Source organism: Maniola hyperantus, chromosome 23 (genome assembly GCF_902806685.2).
Source record: "Maniola hyperantus chromosome 23, iAphHyp1.2, whole genome shotgun sequence".
Taxonomy (NCBI): Eukaryota; Metazoa; Arthropoda; class Insecta; order Lepidoptera; family Nymphalidae; genus Maniola; species Maniola hyperantus.
The window spans coordinates 1,921,589-1,941,115 of NC_048558.1; the positions used below are offsets into that span (position 1 = coordinate 1,921,589).

Sequence of the window (19,527 nt, forward strand, 5' to 3'; positions counted from 1 at the left end):
ACAATCGAAGATTATGTAAATGATAAAAGACCTGCAGCTCGTTCCAGCAATGCCGGACTGCAATTACTACACTAATACTTTATATTTGACGTTTCAAAAGTACTTGTAAGTTTAATTGAAATAAAAACATATATATATATGTGTGAAAAATTAATGAGATATTCCATAATATATCTTACCCCAAGGTGCTGAGGAAGCCAGCGACAGACCCCTCCGCGTAGAGGGACACGATGTCCCCCAGGTGTAGGAAGCTGTCCCCCATCTTGCCACCGTCTCCTTACCCCCACCATGCAAATACTCCTGTTGAACAAAAAATTATTGGTTATTAAAATAATCTAAAACATAATTACCGAGATGTAAGAAGCTATGCCCTATATTGCCATGCCATGGTATTTTTATCCCAACTATACAAATACTCTCCATTTCTAAAGTACGTATAAGTTACAAGTACTGGTTGATACAGGTTTTTCGGAATGACCCGCTGTAATTGACAATCATACCGTAGTTATTTGTAGTCGTATATGTTTTGTAGTCGTACTGTTTAGAAGTTGGTGGTGTAAATCATCGGTGTAAAATAATACATGTGATGAAGACAAAAGTTAATCTTGAATAGATTTACTTTTGTCTTCATCACGTGTATTTTTTGCGTTGCGGTGGCAGTGCGGTACCCGAGCGGTGCCGCTGCGTCGTCTTACATAGAAATATCTGTGGCATGTCACACGATGCGCTCCGGCGCCGCACCGGACTTGCAACCACCGAGACGAGGCGGGGAGGGGTGAATGCGTTGCGACGTCGGACGACATCGTGTGCCCCCAGTCCCATTGCGCCCGCTGCCCGCCCCACAGGACCCACCCGCTAAGAGTTCCCCATATGGACCCTTGACCGTGATAGATAATAAGCTGTGTACTCGTCTAATCACGTTGTTAGGACTTCCTGAAAATCGTTGTTAAGATACCTGATGCCAATTAATCAAACATACATGGATGATGAATTAGAATAACAAATAATATGACCTTGAAACACAAAGCTGTTCAGCGTAAAAACTGTGTTTAGAATATTTAGATCAGCTTTTGAATACAAACATGTCTACAGAATAAATTGATCTTTAGTTTTGAATTTTGATAGTTGAAAACTTCGATGTTGAAAAGGACGAATCGATCCATCAATTTTATTTCAATCGAGTGAAAGTGTGTTTGTTCGAAAGTTTATTCGTTTGGCGGTTTGTCCTTCAATCACGTCGCAAAGAAGCTACGGATCGAAGTGATTTTTTGCATTGATATAGTGAAGATTAAGATCTAGATAGTGTGACGTTGTAAATTTTGAACTACTAATTAGCGTTTCGCTTTTAATAAAAATCTATTTTGTTCAAAGTATGTTGGTGCCACCTAGCATCAAGGTGCAGAACTACGCGTGGGTCGATGTTCAGAGTTCATTCGAGCCACAATAGATGGCGTTTGCTTCGTTGTCAATTGTCGTAAAAATAAAACAAAATAATTAAATAAAACCATAATATCATTTGTTTATTGTTAAGTCATTAACAAAACGGTTCTTATAATATATCCTTAGGTTCCGCAAATATTCAAAAATGAATTGGCTTCATGATCAAACTATATGAGAGCGGCCACACTCGGGTTGCGTCTGGCAACACCGATTGGTGAGATTGAGAATTTTCTCTGGAGTCAACATGTGAAGACGAATTTTTTTCGTTCCAGGAAAATCTCATTCTTTTTCGCCCATGGCTTCGCCTGGGAAAATACAATAGTTATAAATTTTAGTCATCCTAACGTATTTCAATGTTTCATCAATTATGTTCCAGTTATTTTATCTTCCCAAATAAATGAGGATAATGGGTTGTGGGTGGACTTCTGAAAACCATTGGTGGCCAGGAGTTCAATAGGGTTTACGTTTCAGTTTTACGTTTTAGTTTTCCGTTTTCGGTTTTCGTATTTATTTCTTTTGCACATTCACGTTGACAACTTAATTTCCATGGATAAGACTTGGTGAAAATCTTTGTAATGAAACATTTCGGTTGTGAAGAATCAAATAAATTGAGTTTTGGATCTTGGCCGATGCCGTCCAGCTACCTTGCAGTCTTCACACCTACAAGTAAGCAAATGTTTGTATCCTGGAACTGTTTAGTGAACCTTCTTAGTGTATGTGTACAGTAAGAACCCTGTCTTTACTACTGAGCTTTTATTTTGAAACAATTTTATGAATTTTACTGTGTCATTGTCTATTCCATGCCAATGGCATCTTAAATTTAAAACATAGATTTTATGTACTATCTACCTAAGGCATTCTAATGTATCTAAATTAAGTCTTGGTATTAAGCTAGAATAACTAAGCATTATTAGCCATCATTAGGTATTAAGCGACCCCGGTAAAAGTTACATTAAAAACAATTTTGCCTAACATCTAGCAAATTTCATTTATAACACCTCATATACATTACAAGGGAGTCGACGGCTAGCTTCTATTCTTTACTAGGTAGATAGATCAAGTAAAGTAAATTATTATTTTCCTCTAATCTTTGTAAGGTGGTAGATTATTCCGTATCCGGGTATATTTCTATTCCGCCCAATTTATCAACCTTGCAAATGGCGCCCGAACGTTTTTTTATATAGTTGTTTCAGTATATTTTGAGAAATTTTGTGAATTTTATGAAATGTACTCCGCTGATTGTACAATTTTCTAAGTAGTGACACATTGCAAAGAGCTCTAAGCTGTTTTTTTTTATGGTTAACTAACTAAATAATAACTAATAGTTAGAAATTTTGTCTGATAGGTTAAGTAATTTTCTGAGTATAGTCCAACATTGGTTTTTTTTTTCTTATTTAATTAACACATTATAAATGGTGCTTATGCCGTTTAATTATGTTATCGACTTACCTTGGAGGTGTATAAGTGAATGTTTGCCTTCAGTTTAGTAATAAACATTGCTTAACTGAGTTGTTGTTGGGTATTGCTTTCAATAGTAAGTACATCTTATGTTTGAAAATTCCGGTAACTTAGTATAATTAAAGTTTTGAAACGCTATGTCCTGTTAACTAGTTACACACATACATTTATAAATACTAAGAGTTACAACTTGTGAAACTAAATATATAAACTATATTCAGAGATTACATTAAGTTCAAGTATGAAGTTATGAACAATTTTTTTTCAGTGACTTGATACTTCATTATTTTGTTGAAATTTTGTTTAGAGCTGTGTTAAGGTTATGATAAAAGCTACTTCACACACAAAACATGTTAAGTTTAATTGAATGCTGGTAGTTTAAAGTGACATTTAGAAACAGATTTTGTTGTATTTTAGGTTATGTGTTAAAAGTGTAAAGTAACAGTCATCAAACCATTGCACAATCTCTTTGTTTTTTTTTTGAAAGATAATATGCTAGTCAGAGTTCATTGCAACTTTGTTGCCTGTTTACTTTTGTAATTGTAAAGGTTGTAACACACTGTGTACTCATAAAGGTGATACTGCACCTTACAATCATTTATTCAATTTTGGGAAGTTTTATTTTGTTATATTTTGTTTACTATAGTAATAATATGTGCTTGTATTATTAACAATATTTTGGAATAGGAACATAATTGATAAAATAGTTAGGATAGACTTAAGAATATTGTTTTTGTTGTGTATTTTGCTTGTGTATATTTAATAGTTTAAATAACTTCTTTTGTGTTTGTGTTTAACCAATTTGTATAAGGCTAAACATAGACAGTTACACAAGCTCGATATTTTGTTAAATGTGTTTTGACTTAACAAAATGGAACAGACTTTTGCCCAGTTTCATTCACTTTTGAAGGACGAATTGTGTTATGAGGTATCCATTCGTTCCGAAACTCCAGCACCTACAGTGCTAGGTTTAAAGAAACAGTTAAAACAATTAATTCAGGAAATTCCTTCTGAATCAATTTTAGAGACGGATTTCACTTCTGAAAGTGAGTTAGGGGTTATTACTAAAAAACTTCAAGACTTAGAAGATTTATTAAAAAAGTGTTCTGACACTAAAGATAGACATGCCCTCTGTAGGTCTAAAGCTTTAGCTTCACATTTGTACTTTAGAATTTTGAGAATACAGTGTTCCGAACTCAGCTTAATAAGTAGGAAGAGTGAATTACATACAAAGTTGCAGAGTTTGATTTCCAGATTAGATGCTGACAATGAGTCGTCTCACGACGAATCACTGGATTCCGAGAGTACCGCCGTTGACTGCACTGGTGATAAAAATGTGGCCAAGTGGAAGTTAAATTTCAACGGACAGGGTGATCCGCGCAGTTTCATCGAACGCGTTGAGGAATATAAAAGATCTTATGGCGTTTCAGATGGAAAATTATTTGTTTCTGCATTTCATCTTTTTACAGGCCGAGCATTGTTATGGTACAGAGGCAACAAATGTCAAGTTTCGTCTTGGTCAGAATTGAGAACTTTATTTTTAGAGGAATTTGATGCAGTAGATTATGACTACAGGTTGCTAGGTGAAATTCGAGCAAGAACACAAGGCTCTGAAGAACCTGTGTCTATCTATTTCGCTGTAATGTTTGGCATGTTTTCAAGGTTGTCAACACCACCTTCCGAAGAACAAAAGTTACAAATTTTATTACATAATATTCGCCCTTTTTACTCAGAACAATTAGCTCTTGTTGACATTAAGTCTGTCGCAATGTTGAAGGAAAAGTGTCGCAAACTAGAGGCTGCGAGGCAGCGTTCCGCCTTATTTTCTGAGCCTACTAACAGTAAGGCAACTTTAAGTTCAGAGTTTGCTTACAAACAAGTGACAAAACAGATAAACACACTTTCAGTCACACCTGCACCTAAGGTTGATACAAGTAAAGGCACTGATTTTACGAAAACAAATAAACAACTATGTTACAAGTGCGGCAAGGGTAACCATTCCTTTAAATTTTGCAGGACAGTTCCGAAATTTATTAGATGTTTTTCGTGTGGACGTCAGAACTTTACAGTAAAGACATGTCCAAGTTGTAGTAAAAAGGCGATTAGTAAACCCGCTCCGGACAAAAATTCAAAAAACTAATTAGTAAGAACTGTGCAGAGACACAAGTAAAGAACTTGGTCATTAACAACAAAACATCCCTTTTACCTGACACAGTTCTGTATTCAGTGGATAAACGAGACTTTAGGCCACATTTAAAGGTTTTTGTTGACGGTTTTGAGATTACAGGTTTACTAGATTCCGGTGCTTGCGCGTCAATTTTGGGTAACCAGGCGCACAAGGTTTTTTTGAGATTCGGTTATAAACTGCATAGCAGTATTGATACCACATTTTCAGTGGCAAATGGAGACAAACTTGATTGCATGGGTTATATGTTTATTCCGATTACTTATAATTCCGTAACTCACATAATAAAATTTTTTGTAGTACCCTCTATAATAGCGGATGTTATTTTTGGCTGTGACTTTTGGAAAACATTTCAGTTAGCCCCTGGCATTTTTGATAATTTAGAATTAATTAAGGCACCTTCTCAATTTTACAATATTTGTGCGATTGATAATAAACAAATTCATACCATCACTTCTTTTGAAAACTTATCATCTCAACAGAAAGAATTAGCCCAGTCTGTAGTAAATAAATTTTTAGATATTTCTTCAGAGAAAATTGGATTGGGTAGAACAAAATTAATTGAACATGTTATTGACACCGGTGATGCCTTGCCAATAAAAATAAAACAATATCCACTTTCTCCCGAAAAGAAGGAAGCTTTAAGTAAAGAGTTAGATAGGATGCTGGAAATGGACGTAGTTACTCCGAGTGAAAGCCCTTGGAATAACCCAGCAATTTTAGTGAAAAAGGCAAATGGAGACTGGAGATTTTGCCTAGATTGCAGGAAATTAAATTCAGTGACAAAGGGGGATTCATACTCAATACCGTACATTCCACAAATTCTAGATAGCTTGAAAGAGGCAAGGTTTTTATCATCGATTGATTTAAGTTCAAGTTTCTGGCAAATTCCATTAGCTAACGACTCTCAGGAAAAAAACCAGTTTTACAGTTCCTGGTAGAGGGTTATTCAAATTTAAAGTCATGCCGTTTGGCCTATGCGGTGCACCAGCACGACAGCAGAGGTTAATGGACCAGTTATTTAATCAAAATTTTTGTAGTGATATTGAAAATGGAATAGTATTTTGTTATATAGATGATATTGTTATTTGTTCTGCTGATTTTGAAACCCATTTAATTTTATTAAACAGAGTTCTGGATAAACTAAAAATGGCTCAACTATCCATAAATTTTGAAAAATGTAATTTTTTTAGAAACTCTTTGAAATATTTAGGGTATATAGTGGATGAATTTGGTTTACGCACAGATCCTGGAAAAGTTGCCGCAGTTTTGAACTTTCCGACCCCAAAAACTGCACAGGAGGTAAAGATTTTCCTAGGCACTTGTTCTTGGTACAGGCGCTTTATTAGGAATTTTTCAACCATCGCTGCACCACTCAATAGACTAACGAGTAAAGGAAAGAACGCACCTAAATTTGAGTGGAGCGAACAGGCAGAGGTAGCATTTAATACATTGAAGAATGCGTTGGTAACCGCACCTGTTCTTGCGGTACCGAATTTTGAAAAACCATTCAAAATACATTGTGATGCTTCTGCATATGGTGTTGGCGGTATGCTGACGCAAGAAACCGATGGTTGCGATCATCCCATTGCGTATGTCAGTAGGAGCCTAAATAAAAACGAAAGGAATTACAGCGCGACGGAACGCGAGGCTCTAGCTGTGATTTTTGCAGTGGAGAAATTTCAGGCTTATTTTGGTTCCAAGCCAGTCACAATTATCACAGACCATGCATCCCTAAAGTGGTTCTTAAATTTAGAAAATCCCTCAGGACGACTCGCCAGATGGGGTTGTAGATTATCACAGTATAATTTTGTTATCGAACATAGGAAGGGTTGTGATAATGTAGTTCCGGATACCTTGTCGAGACTCATACACGTAGATGTAGTTGGTGATCGTAATGATAACTCTAGTCAACAAGTTTTGGTAGATGACTGGTATGACAAAACATTTAATGGCTGTAAAATCAATTCAGCAAATTTTCCGAATTTTTGTATTTTGAACGATAAACTATATCGTTACAGTAAATGTAAATACCAGCTTCTCAGTGAGTTCGACTGGAAAGAGGTAGTCCACAAGAACGACATCCTTAGAATTATGCAACAAAACCATGCAGATGCAACTGCAGGTCATTTTGGTGTGTTCAAAACTCATCGCAGATTATCCCTCAGATATTTTTGGCGTGGTATGTATAAGGACGTGGTTGAGTACGTTAAGAATTGTGATACTTGCTCTGCGTATAAACACACGACATCAGCCACTCCAGGTCTGCTTGGGAAGCCTAAAGTCTGCGAGAGACCTTTTCAGGTCATTTCGGCTGATTTAGTCGGACCTTTGCCTAGGTCTAAATCAGGATTTACATTTCTTTTTGTGGTGACGTGTTGTTTTTCGAAATATACAATGTTGTTTCCGTTACGGCGTGCCACAGGTGCCGCTGTTGTTAAAGCGCTAGAGAATTTTGTATTTTTGAACCATAGTGTTCCAGAGACTGTGATTGTGGACAATGGGTCCCAATTTACAGGATCTGAATTCCGTAATCTCATTAAGCGTTATAATATTCCGAAATTACACTACACACCACTGTACACTCCGCAAGTTAACCTTGTTGAGAGGTACAATAAGGTTGTTATGACTGCTGTAGCCGCTTTTGTGAAAGATAACCACAGGTCCTGGGACGAAAACCTGTACAAGGTCCAGTTCGCCATAAACAGTGCGGTTAATGAATCCACTGGATTCTCCCCGTTCTTCCTTGTCCACGCTAGAGAACCGGTCTTAAATGGTTCCTTCTATAAGGACACGGATAAGGAGTACGAGGCCGGAATTCCAAGGGAGGAATACGCAGGAAAGTTTGGATCTTTGGAGGACATATTTGGTCAGGTTAGGAGAAATTTGTTTCAGGCTCATGCAGAGTATGCAACGCATTACAACTTAAGGCGTAGGTCTGCAAGCTATTCTGTTGGGGATATAGTGTGGAAAAAGACCTATCCACAAAGCGACGCTACAAATTTTTTCGCAGCTAAGCTGGCACCTAAGTATGAAAAGTGCAGGGTTGTCAAGGTTTTGTCACCTTTGGTTTACGAACTAGTTAGAGTAGCTGACAACCACCCAATAGGCACTTGGCATATTAAGGATATTAAGAAGTAGATATTTGCCATTACTTAGTTTGGTCTAAACTGTTTGAATATTTAAGTTATCAATATTCAATTAGGAATTTGTATGAGTGTAGTGATGTTCTGAATTAACAGTTACATTACCATGGTTCAGTTGAGGAGGAATGTAGTGGATGTATGTAGGGATGAATATGTGATGATTGGAATGCTTGTGGTAGACCAACCGGTTGAGAAAGTAAAAATGCAAATATCGTACTTTGGGGATAACGAAAAGGGGGGGTTTTGTGTTTTGTTTTCGTTTTCCTTCTAGATAATGGATCATTTCTGTTATTTTTTCCGATTCTGTTCCGAGATCTATTTTCTAGGAGAGTTATTTCGTTTTTTTTCTCATATTCCGATTTTGATTCGGTTTTATTTTTCCGAATGGGATAGAGAACGGTTGCCATATCAGATGGACCCGTTCACAACCAGTTTTTCCGTATTTGTTGAGTAACAAATATTAAGATGGTAGTTTAAAAGAGTGAACCACCGTAGGCCTAGACGCATTCTATCAGTCAGCTGAAGAATGATGCCAAGATGTTTCCACTCAAGTGTCTTAGACACCATGAAGTTTTTTTGTATATATTCTTTTTAGAAGTTAGGGTTGTGTAGTTAAGTATAATGTATAAAACCTTACACTGTTTTCAGTATATTTATTTTGTTAGACAATTTTCCTTGTTAGTAGTAGATGTGCGTTCACGCGTAACTTCTGTGTTTTTTTTGTTTGTTTCAGGCAAATTGTTAGTAGTTGTTGGATGACGCTGAGGGCAGCGTGGTTCAACCTGTTGAACCTTTTCGTAGGAGGGGAAGTATTGTGACGTTGTAAATTTTGAACTACTAATTAGCGTTTCGCTTTTAATAAAAATCTATTTTGTTCAAAGTATGTTGGTGCCACCTAGCATCAAGGTGCAGAACTACGCGTGGGTCGATGTTCAGAGTTCATTCGAGCCACAATAGATGGCGTTTGCTTCGTTGTCAATTGTCGTAAAAATAAAACAAAATAATTAAATAAAACCATAATATCATTTGTTTATTGTTAAGTCATTAACAAAACGGTTCTTATAATATATCCTTAGGTTCCGCAAATATTCAAAAATGAATTGGCTTCATGATCAAACTATATGAGAGCGGCCACACTCGGGTTGCGTCTGGCAACACCGATTGGTGAGATTGAGAATTTTCTCTGGAGTCAACATGTGAAGACGAATTTTTTTCGTTCCAGGAAAATCTCATTCTTTTTCGCCCATGGCTTCGCCTGGGAAAATACAATAGTTATAAATTTTAGTCATCCTAACGTATTTCAATGTTTCATCAATTATGTTCCAGTTATTTTATCTTCCCAAATAAATGAGGATAATGGGTTGTGGGTGGACTTCTGAAAACCATTGGTGGCCAGGAGTTCAATAGGGTTTACGTTTCAGTTTTACGTTTTAGTTTTCCGTTTTCGGTTTTCGTATTTATTTCTTTTGCACATTCACGTTGACAACTTAATTTCCATGGATAAGACTTGGTGAAAATCTTTGTAATGAAACATTTCGGTTGTGAAGAATCAAATAAATTGAGTTTTGGATCTTGGCCGATGCCGTCCAGCTACCTTGCAGTCTTCACACCTACAAGTAAGCAAATGTTTGTATCCTGGAACTGTTTAGTGAACCTTCTTAGTGTATGTGTACAGTAAGAACCCTGTCTTTACTACTGAGCTTTTATTTTGAAACAATTTTATGAATTTTACTGTGTCATTGTCTATTCCATGCCAATGGCATCTTAAATTTAAAACATAGATTTTATGTACTATCTACCTAAGGCATTCTAATGTATCTAAATTAAGTCTTGGTATTAAGCTAGAATAACTAAGCATTATTAGCCATCATTAGGTATTAAGCGACCCCGGTAAAAGTTACATTAAAAACAATTTTGCCTAACATCTAGCAAATTTCATTTATAACACCTCATATACATTACAAGGGAGTCGACGGCTAGCTTCTATTCTTTACTAGGTAGATAGATCAAGTAAAGTAAATTATTATTTTCCTCTAATCTTTGTAAGGTGGTAGATTATTCCGTATCCGGGTATATTTCTATTCCGCCCAATTTATCAACCTTGCAATAGGGAGTGGAGAGAGAGAGGTTACTTTTTATCCCCGAAAATTAAAGTATGCCCGATGAGATTTTTGAAAACCTACATCCACAGGGAGGAAGTCGCAAGCATTAAATACTACTTAATAATGATTGTCTTTTTTTTTACTAGCTGATGCCCGCGACTTCGTAAAGTAGCCTACGTCACTCTCCAGGTCAGATCCGTTTGTTGCTCTGTTGCGACGTGATTGAAAGACAAACCAACAAACAAACACTTCCGCACTTATAATATGAGAACTGATTTAGAACTTGATTTGTAACATAAGTTATGTGATCCGCCTTCGAAAATCACTAGATGAAATTAAAACATCCGGGAGTTTTTTCAGTTTTTAGGGTTCCGTACCTCAAAAGGAAAAACTCGTATCTGTCAAAACTATAGGGGGTACTATCCGTTGACCTAGAATCATGTTTGGTAGGTAGGTAGGTAGGTCTTATAGCACAAGTAAAGGAATAAATCTGAAAACTGTGAATTTGTGGTAACATCACAAAAAATTAAAATGTGTTAAATGTTCATGAACAAATAATTAGTATTTTCATTTTTCAAAGTAAGATTACCAAGTGGGGTACCTACCATATGAAAGGGCTTTACCTGTACATTCTAAAACAGATTCTTATTTATTTTTATGTCTGTGGCGTGCGGACGTCGTCGCGTGCTCAGAGCCGGCCGAACACGTCACCGACGATCATGTGGAGCGATTTCGTTTGCAGCAGCTTGTGCTTCTGGAGTCTTCGTGCTAGCGTGCTTTGGATGTCATATTGTAACCATCAACAGTGTTCGTGATCATCACTGTGCATGTAACCATCAACGCTTCTAGTCATCACTATTATCTCCGAAATACGCTAGCCAGCTCGTCCGGTTGGAGGTAAGAAATCGTTGCTTATTTTCATAAAGTGTTCATGCCTTCCATGTTGTTTCATTTCTTCCACCGCTCTTGTCCATTAAATAAAGTATTTTCCTTAACCATGTGTTGTTTGTTGATTTTCTTGTTCCCCGGTAAACCCGAGGTAAAATTGCGGGTAAGGTAAGGTTGTTGGTGGTATTCGACGGCAGCGGGATATTGCAGGAACGGCGAGCGTAGGTATTCCGTAAGTATGTAATATAATATGGTAGGTACTCCCATAGTACCCCCTTTCAAGCGAAGCGTACTACTCGTTTCACGACTCGACCGCTTCGTGTGACGTAGGGGCTAGGTGCAGGCGCTGGCGCTGGTACCGGCGAGTTTGTTTCCATTGCAGACTCCGGTTGCAAACTCGTCGATACTGATGTTTTCTTTTCCGCACTTGCAGTGCTTGCGCCTGTGTCTTCCACGTTGAGCATGTAAGCGGGCTTGAGTCTGTCCAATGATACCACGGTTGTTCGAAGTGGTAGCTGGATCTGGTAGTACTTGTCGTGGCGCTTCAAAACTTGATAGGGTCCGTCGTATGGCGGTGTTAATGGCGGTCGTACGGTGTCGTTTCGTACGAAAACGTGCGTGCACGTAGCTAGGTCTTTGTAGATGAATGTTGATCGGTTCGCTGGCGAGCGTTCTGTCGGTGTTAGCGATTCCATTGTTTCTGTGAGACGTCGCACGTAGTCTGCGTCTTCGATTTTCGACTGTGTAGGTACGAGGAAATCGGATGGTACTCGTAGAGTTGCACCGTACGTCATCAGAGCCGGACTGAGATTGTTGTCCTCTCGTAATGCCGTACGTAGGCCAAGTAGTACTGTCGGCAGTTCTTCGGCCAATGTACGGGAGCGGTGTGCAGGCTCGACCGTACCAAAGGGGAGATCTCCCACCGAGCGGTTGGTTGTGCTCGGTAGCGCCAGCTGGGCCAACGGTTATGTCTTGAAACTTCTATATATAGTCCAGATTGCAGAAAACTCCGTTAGTGCGATTACCATCGGCGGTACATTTGTTCGGGACTACGTCATCGATTGAACAGCGCCATCTAGTTTCTATTGTGGTAACCGCCACATCACTCCCCTCCGAGACGAACGCGTAGTGTGAAGCAGTGAAGAGAGGTGGCGTTGTAGCGTGAAGGCGTGTGAAGGGCAATGGCTGCTAACCATCCAGAGAAGCGGTAGACCAGGACGCTTGTAGCTGGTGATGGAGTGCAGAGCCATTGTGCCCCGAAGCTGTGGCTACATCCGTCTTACAGGCCTCGATGTGCTTGCTGTTGCTGCTTGTAGACTTGGAGTTGGAGGAGACGTCGGCTTGCGGTGTGTGATCCAAAGGTGTTGCGGTGTATGCGATCACCCTTGATCACGCAGTGCGGAGTGCGGCGGTGTGCGGTTGATCTTCGATGACGTCGGCTGTTGTAGTGTGCGACCATTCTTGATTTCGTCGGTTGTTGAGGTGTGCGACCGTTCTTGATCACGTCGGGGTCACCAATGTACGGGAGCGGTGTGCAGGCTCGACCGTACCAAAGGGGAGATCTCCCACCGAGCGGTTGGTTGTGCTCGGTAGCGCCAGCTGGGCCAACGGTTATGTCTTGAAACTTCTATATATAGTCCAGATTGCAGAAAACTCCGTTAGTGCGATTACCATCGGCGGTACATTTGTTCGGGACTACGTCATCGATTGAACAGCGCCATCTAGTTTCTATTGTGGTAACCGCCACATGTCTAATAATTTTTGATTTATCGATGAAAAAATACGACTGTAGTACGGAGCCCTCGGTGCGCGAGTCTGTCTCGCACTTGGCCAGTTTTTAGGGTTCCGTACCTCAAAAGAAAAAAACGGAACCCTTATAGGATCACTTTGTTGTCTGTCTGTCTGTCTGTCCGTCTGTCTGTCTGTCAAGAAACCTACAGGGTACTTCCCGTTGACCTAGAATCATGAAATTTGGCAGGTAGGTAGATCTTATAGCTGACATTATGGGAAAAATCTGAAAACCGTGAATTAAGGGTTAGATCACACAAAAAAAATTAAATTGTGGTCATGAACTAATAATTAGTATTTTCAACTTTCGAAGTGAGTGACTATATCAAGTGGGGTACCTACCATATGAAAGGTCTTCATCTGTACATTCTAAAACAGATTTTTATTTATTATTGATTATGCATCATAGTTTTTGAATTATCGTGCAAAATGTCGAAAAAATACGACTGTAGTACGGGACCCTCATTGAGCGAGCCTGACTCGCACTTGGCCGGTTTTTTTTTACAGATCCCTCCTCATTTCTCATGAATTAAACAAAGAGCCATGTGTTTTGTCCACGGAACTGTATGACGGCTGTTATCAAAAATAAAAAAAATGCCGTTTAGTGCTATTCGAGTCTTTATAGTGGCGCAACAAAGGCTACTTCAATAGACTCTGCGTAAACTACATTTTCAGTTTATAAACACGGATATTCTGCTATTAGATAGGTATGATCTGCCTACACCAAGTCTACACTAATATTACAAAGAGCTATGTAGGAGGCACAGACAATGGTCTATGGTAGGCGGTAATCTCCGGCACTAATGATCCGATTCTGAAAATTTCTTTTAGAGAGAGCGTCCACTGCGGTGCGGCGAGTTGCGGTGCGTTTTAAAATCCGTGAATTTAAAATGTATTAAAAATCCGGTACGGAATTAATACCGCACTCTTTTTAGGGTTCCGTACCTCAAAAGGAAAAACGGAACCCTTATAGGATCACTTTGTTGTCTGTCTGTCTGTCGGTCTGTCAAGAAACCTACAGGGTACTTTCCGTTGACCTAGAATCATGAAATTTGGCAGGTAGGTAGGTCTTATAGCACACATTAGGGGAAAAATCTGAAAACCGTGAATTTGTGGTTACATCACACAAAAAAAAATTAAATTGTGGTCATGAACTAAAAATTAGTATTTTCAATTTTCGAAGTAAGATAAGTAGGTATAACAAGTGGGTTATCATTTATCATATGAAAGGGCTTCACGTGTGCAGTCTAAAACAGATTTTTATTTATTTTTATGCATTACAGTTTTTGAATTATCGTGCAAAATGTCGAAAAAATACGACTATAGTACGGAACCCTCGTTGCGCGATCCGGACTCGCACTTGGCCGGTCTTTTACTCACAGGCGACGGAGCCTGCAAAAATTACCAGTAGGTATATATACATATAACTTTATCTTCAGTAAAGATCCACAGTTTCATGAGCAGCTTCAGCATATCGCATACAAAGTAGAAGAGATGTAGGACCGCCTTGTAGAACGCACGCTTCAAGTCTAACTGAGCACGCACAGCAACATAGCACCTTACTTACCAGGATCCGATCACTCCATGTTCAGTAAAGCTCCACAAGCTTCATGAGCAGCTTCAGCATATCGCATACAAAGTAGAAGAGATGTAGGACCACCTTGCAGAACGCACGCTTCAAGTCTAACTGAGCACGCACAGCAACATAGCACCTTACTTACCAGGATCCGATCACTCCATGTTCAGTAAAGCTCCACAAGCTTCATGAGCAGCTTCAGCATATCGCATACAAAGTAGAACAGATGTAGGACCAGCTTGTAGAACGCACGCTTCAAGTCTATAAGGTAGTAACCGAGAACTAACGCTACTACGCACGCACAGTAACATAGCACCTTGCGATTTTTAGTTACAACCATCTGTAAATGGCCCCTATAAATTTTTGGAGCTATAAGTTTATCCCTTTTGTTTATCTGTCTGTGGCATGCGATTTTTAATTTAGCCTTAGAGCTAGCGCGCGCACTGCGGTAAATTTTCGTACTTTTTAGTGTTCCGTACCTCAAAAGGAAAAACGGAACCCTTTAAGGGTCCGATTTTTTCCACAAAATCTGTAAATTATAGAACTGCATATAGAAGCGCGCGCATTGCAGAATTAATTCCGCGCCGGATTGTGATAGTTTAAATTCAAAACGGATTTTAAAACGCACCGCAACTCGCCGCACCGAGGTGCGCGCTAGCTCTTAAAATTAAATTTTTGACGGAACAACTTGCAAAGGCATTGAGTACCAAATACCAATAGTTTTTATGATGACAGGATTTGCGCTTGACTACGATTTCACCTAAGTATAAGTATCTACAGTATATAAAGTACTAGGCTATACCCGCGCCTTCGTCCGCGTGAGTTTCGGTTTTTAAAAATTCCCTGGGAACTCTTTGATTATCCGGGATAAAAAGTAGCCTATGTCCTTATGATATCTGCCTGTCTGTATGTCAAGACCTGTCAAGGGAATCAAAACATAATATAGGTACTTCTCATTGACCTAGAATCATGAGGTAAGACAGGTAGCAATGTCTTATAGCACAAGGGGGAAAATCCGAAACCGCGAATTTGTGGTTATACCACAAAAAAGTGTTATTTCTTGTACGATGGTGATGGTACGGATGGTCGTATGCGAGTCCGACGGGCACTTAACCGTTTTTTTTTTAATTTTTTTGACTGGTTTTTATAACACAGACCGCCAGGCCGAAACCAGCCTTTAGACATCGAGTATTATCTGCTACTAACTTTCCCCGCTTATAGATAGAGGCATCAATCAATACGAGGAGTGGGTGCGTGTGCTGAACCTAATCAGGCAAGCAAAGGGCCCGATATATTTAGCTGGCTCAACCCAACCGTGGCTTTTCTTTGAAAACTTACTGACCCAGATACTAAGTAGATAGGAATTTTCTAGTAGCTTGCCTCACATTTTAATCCATACTTCCATCCATACTAATATTATAAAAGCGAAAGTGTGTCTGTCTGTTTGTCTGTCTGCTAGCTTTTCACGGCTCAACCGTTCAACCGATTTTGACAAAATTTGGTACAGATATAGTTTGTATCACGGGGAAGGACATAGGCTACTTTTTATACCGGAAAATTAAAGAGTTCCCACGGGATTTTCAAAAACCTAAATCCACGCGGACGAGTCGCGGGCATCATCTAGTACTTAATATTTTAAATGCGAAAGTGTGTCTGTCTGTCTGCTAGCTTTTCACGGCTCAACCGTTCAACCGATTTTGACGAAATTTGGTACAGATATAGTTTGTATCACGGGGAAGGACATAGGCTACTTTTTATCCCGGAAAATTAAAGAGTTCCCACGGGATTTTTAGAAACCTAAATCCACGCGTACGAAGTCGCGGCCATCAGCTAGTATTAATATAAAACTTAAAATTGACTTTGATAGAAAGAGGATAAAGTAAAAAGAAAGGTAAAATTCGTTTACTTATAGTTAGGGAACCAGCCGGAAAACCTGATGGGGGTTCTAAAGAAAATATTTTCATTTCATCAATCAATTACTACTCAATGGTTTTATTACAATTTCGATTTAGTTATGGATTTCCAGCTTAAACCACGTAGGTTTATATGCTGGAGTCCTAAGTTAGTTAGACACTTTCTCCTAGTTACTGAGACACTTTTTGTAACTAAAATTAAAATTAAAAAGTTCACTTTTTAATATTAGTTGTGTTTTTTTTGCACAGCTTTCACACCGAACAGCGAGTCGCAGGTACTAAGAAAAAAGCTAAAGTTTTCATGATCCACATGGAAAGTCCGCAATGTCAGTCCTGAAACAGCCTTGCCTTTGTCTAGTATAATAATTATTTTTAATGTTTTTCTTTTTTAGGGTTCCATACCCGACGGAACGAACCCGTACGAACGGAACTATTATCCTCCGCTGTCCGTCCGTCCACCTGTCTGTCTGTCAGCGGGCCGTGTCTCATGAACCGTACCTAATAGATAAGTTAAAATTATCAGTGTGTATTTCCATTGCCGCTATTCAACAAAAATTCAAAATGGCCGCCATGTAAATTAAAAAGTAGGTACGTAATTTTGTACGATGGTACGGATTCCTTCGTGGCGAGACCGACTCGCACTTGACCGGTTTAATTTAAGTAGGTACACTTTTAACTTTCTCTAAAGAAAACTGTTATCCTTTAGAACTGGCTCCCTTTAAAAAAGGACCCCGGATGGGTTCGAAACTAGTCGGGCTAACGTCCGCGTCCACTAAACACGTGAGTATAGCCGGGTGTGAGATATATATATATATATATATATCTATAAAACTGTTATGGCTAAAATGTATGTATTTGTAAGATTACACTTTTTTAATACAATCACACGCTTTTTCACACCGAACAGCGACTCGTACTGAGGAAAAGCTAAAGTTTTCACGATCCGCATGAAAAGTCCGCAATGAGTGATGGCTGGAACAGCCTTGCAGTTTGTCTAAAGTGTTTGTTTTTCCTTTTTTAGGGTTCCGTACCTCAAAAGGAAAAACGGAACCCTTATAGGATCACTTTGTTGTATGTCTGTCTGTCTGTCGGTCTGTCAAGAAACCTACAGGGTACTTTTCGTTGACTTAAAATCATGAAATTTGGTAATAGATAGGTCTTATAGCAGACATAAGGGGGAAAATCTGAAAACCGTGAATTTAGGGTCACATCACACAACAAAAAATTGTGGTCATGAACTAATACCTAATTGGTATTTTCAATTTTCGAAGTAAGATAACTATATCAAGTGGGGTATCATATGAAAGGGCTTTACCTGTGCATTCTAAAACAGATTTTTATGTATTATTATGCATCATTGTTTTTGAATTATCGTGCAAAATGTCGAAAAAATACGACTAGTACGGAATCCTCGGTGCGCGAGCCTAACTCGCACTTGGCCGGTTTTTTCGCGCATCTCCTATGTTTATGTCATTTTCTGATGTAATGTCTAAACATCTCTAAACTTCAGCATTATTTTTAGCTTCCAAATGACTCGATTACCATGCTAAGGTTGCCTGTCCACGCAAGCGAAGTGGGGCGGAGATCAGCAAACCAATCAGATTATTTGCTAAAAACTAGCAGATCCACCCCGGCTTCGCTCGAGTGGATTTTTGAAAATCCAGTGGAAAAAGAGTGGAATTTCCAAGAATCCAGAACCACGTATTTCTTTACTTCTAACCGAAAACCCAAATACCAATTTTCATGGATATTCTTAAAAATGACGGACTTTCATACTAGCAAACTTATAAAATTCCATCCCCTATTTAACCTCTTCAGTGGTAAAATTCCAAACGATATCAAACGAGTCGCATCTACTCGTAGTTAGGTACTTAATAAAAGATAACGTGAAGAGTTAAAAGATTGACAAGTATATTTATATAACTACCTAGCGATTCATCATGATCAACCCATCACCGGCTCACTACAGAGCGCGGGTCTCCTCTCAGAGTGAGAAGGGTTTCGGCCATAGTCTACCACGCTGGCCATGTACGGATTGGTAGACTCCACACACCTTTGAGAACATTATGGAGAATTCTCAGGCATGCAGGTTTCCTCACGATGTTTTCCTTCACCGTTAAAGCAAGTGATATTCAATTAATTAAAACGCACATAACTCCGAAAAGTTAGAGGTGCGTGCCCGGGATCGAACCCCCGACCTCCGACTAGAAGGCGGACGTCCTAACCACTAGGCTATCACAGCTTTTAATTAGCGATCCTCCTAGCGATTAATTAATTTAAATAGGTAAGTATGTACATTTAAATGGCACATGCCATTTCTGAAGCGAGACCTGTACCTAACCTTTCCCTCTCTGTGTCGGTATGATAAAAACATCCGTTTGTCCACACCACAGAATTTTAATTAAGGTAATAGAGATGGTATCTGCAGTCTTTAATACCGGCACCGACACCGACAACTCCCAAACACATAGCTCTAGCATCTAAAATCTAAATCAACGTTTTAACTGTAACGATATGCCTACCTAAGTCCGTTTTTTCCCATAACATTAATGTTTTTTTGAGGTTCCGTACCTCTAAAGGAAAAAAGGAACCCTTATAGGATCACTTCATTGTCTATCTGTCTGTCAGACAGTCTGTTGTGTCTTTCAAGAAAACTTATAGGGTACTTCCCCTTGACCTAGAATCATAAAATTTGGCAGGTAGACAAGTCTTATAGCACAATTAAAGGCAAAAATCCCAAAACCGTGAATTTGTGGTTCACGACTCGGAGGCAGACGTCTTAGCCACTAGGCTGTCACGGCTAAATTCTCGAGGAATAACGAGTATATAATAGGAATTTCATATCTTTACATTTCCACGTTTGATATCTGGGCTGCCGTTCTGCCGCTCGTAAAGAGCAAATAAAATGAAGGTATTGTGGCCACGAAACACGCGGGCTGAAGTGAAGTATGATAATTATTTGCGTAAACACTTGTTATCAGTACCTATATAGCTTTCATAGCTGACATATAATATTATATTCCTTATCATT

At 39.0% G+C, this 19,527-nt stretch overlaps 2 protein-coding genes across 15 annotated transcripts in view; both read right to left on the minus strand.

Annotated features, from left to right (window-relative positions):
• Positions 1-19,527, minus strand: part of Itpr (Inositol 1,4,5,-trisphosphate receptor) — a 99,374-nt gene that overhangs the window by 74,643 nt on the left and 5,204 nt on the right. For 13 of the 14 annotated variants that reach the window (XM_069506441.1, XM_069506436.1, XM_069506440.1 and 10 more), the window contains exon 2: positions 180-300. In XM_069506441.1, coding sequence (XP_069362542.1) covers positions 180-262 — 83 coding nt within the window. In that variant the 5' untranslated portion in view covers positions 263-300. Of the gene's footprint in view, positions 1-179; positions 301-10,954; positions 11,655-19,527 lie in introns of those variants that run through there. The other variant, XM_069506430.1, reaches the window with a different exon arrangement.
• LOC138403958 (uncharacterized) lies at positions 11,498-12,013 on the minus strand. Its single transcript, XM_069506332.1, has one exon. The coding sequence runs from the start codon at positions 12,011-12,013 to the stop codon at positions 11,498-11,500; it is 516 nt and encodes a 171-aa protein (XP_069362433.1).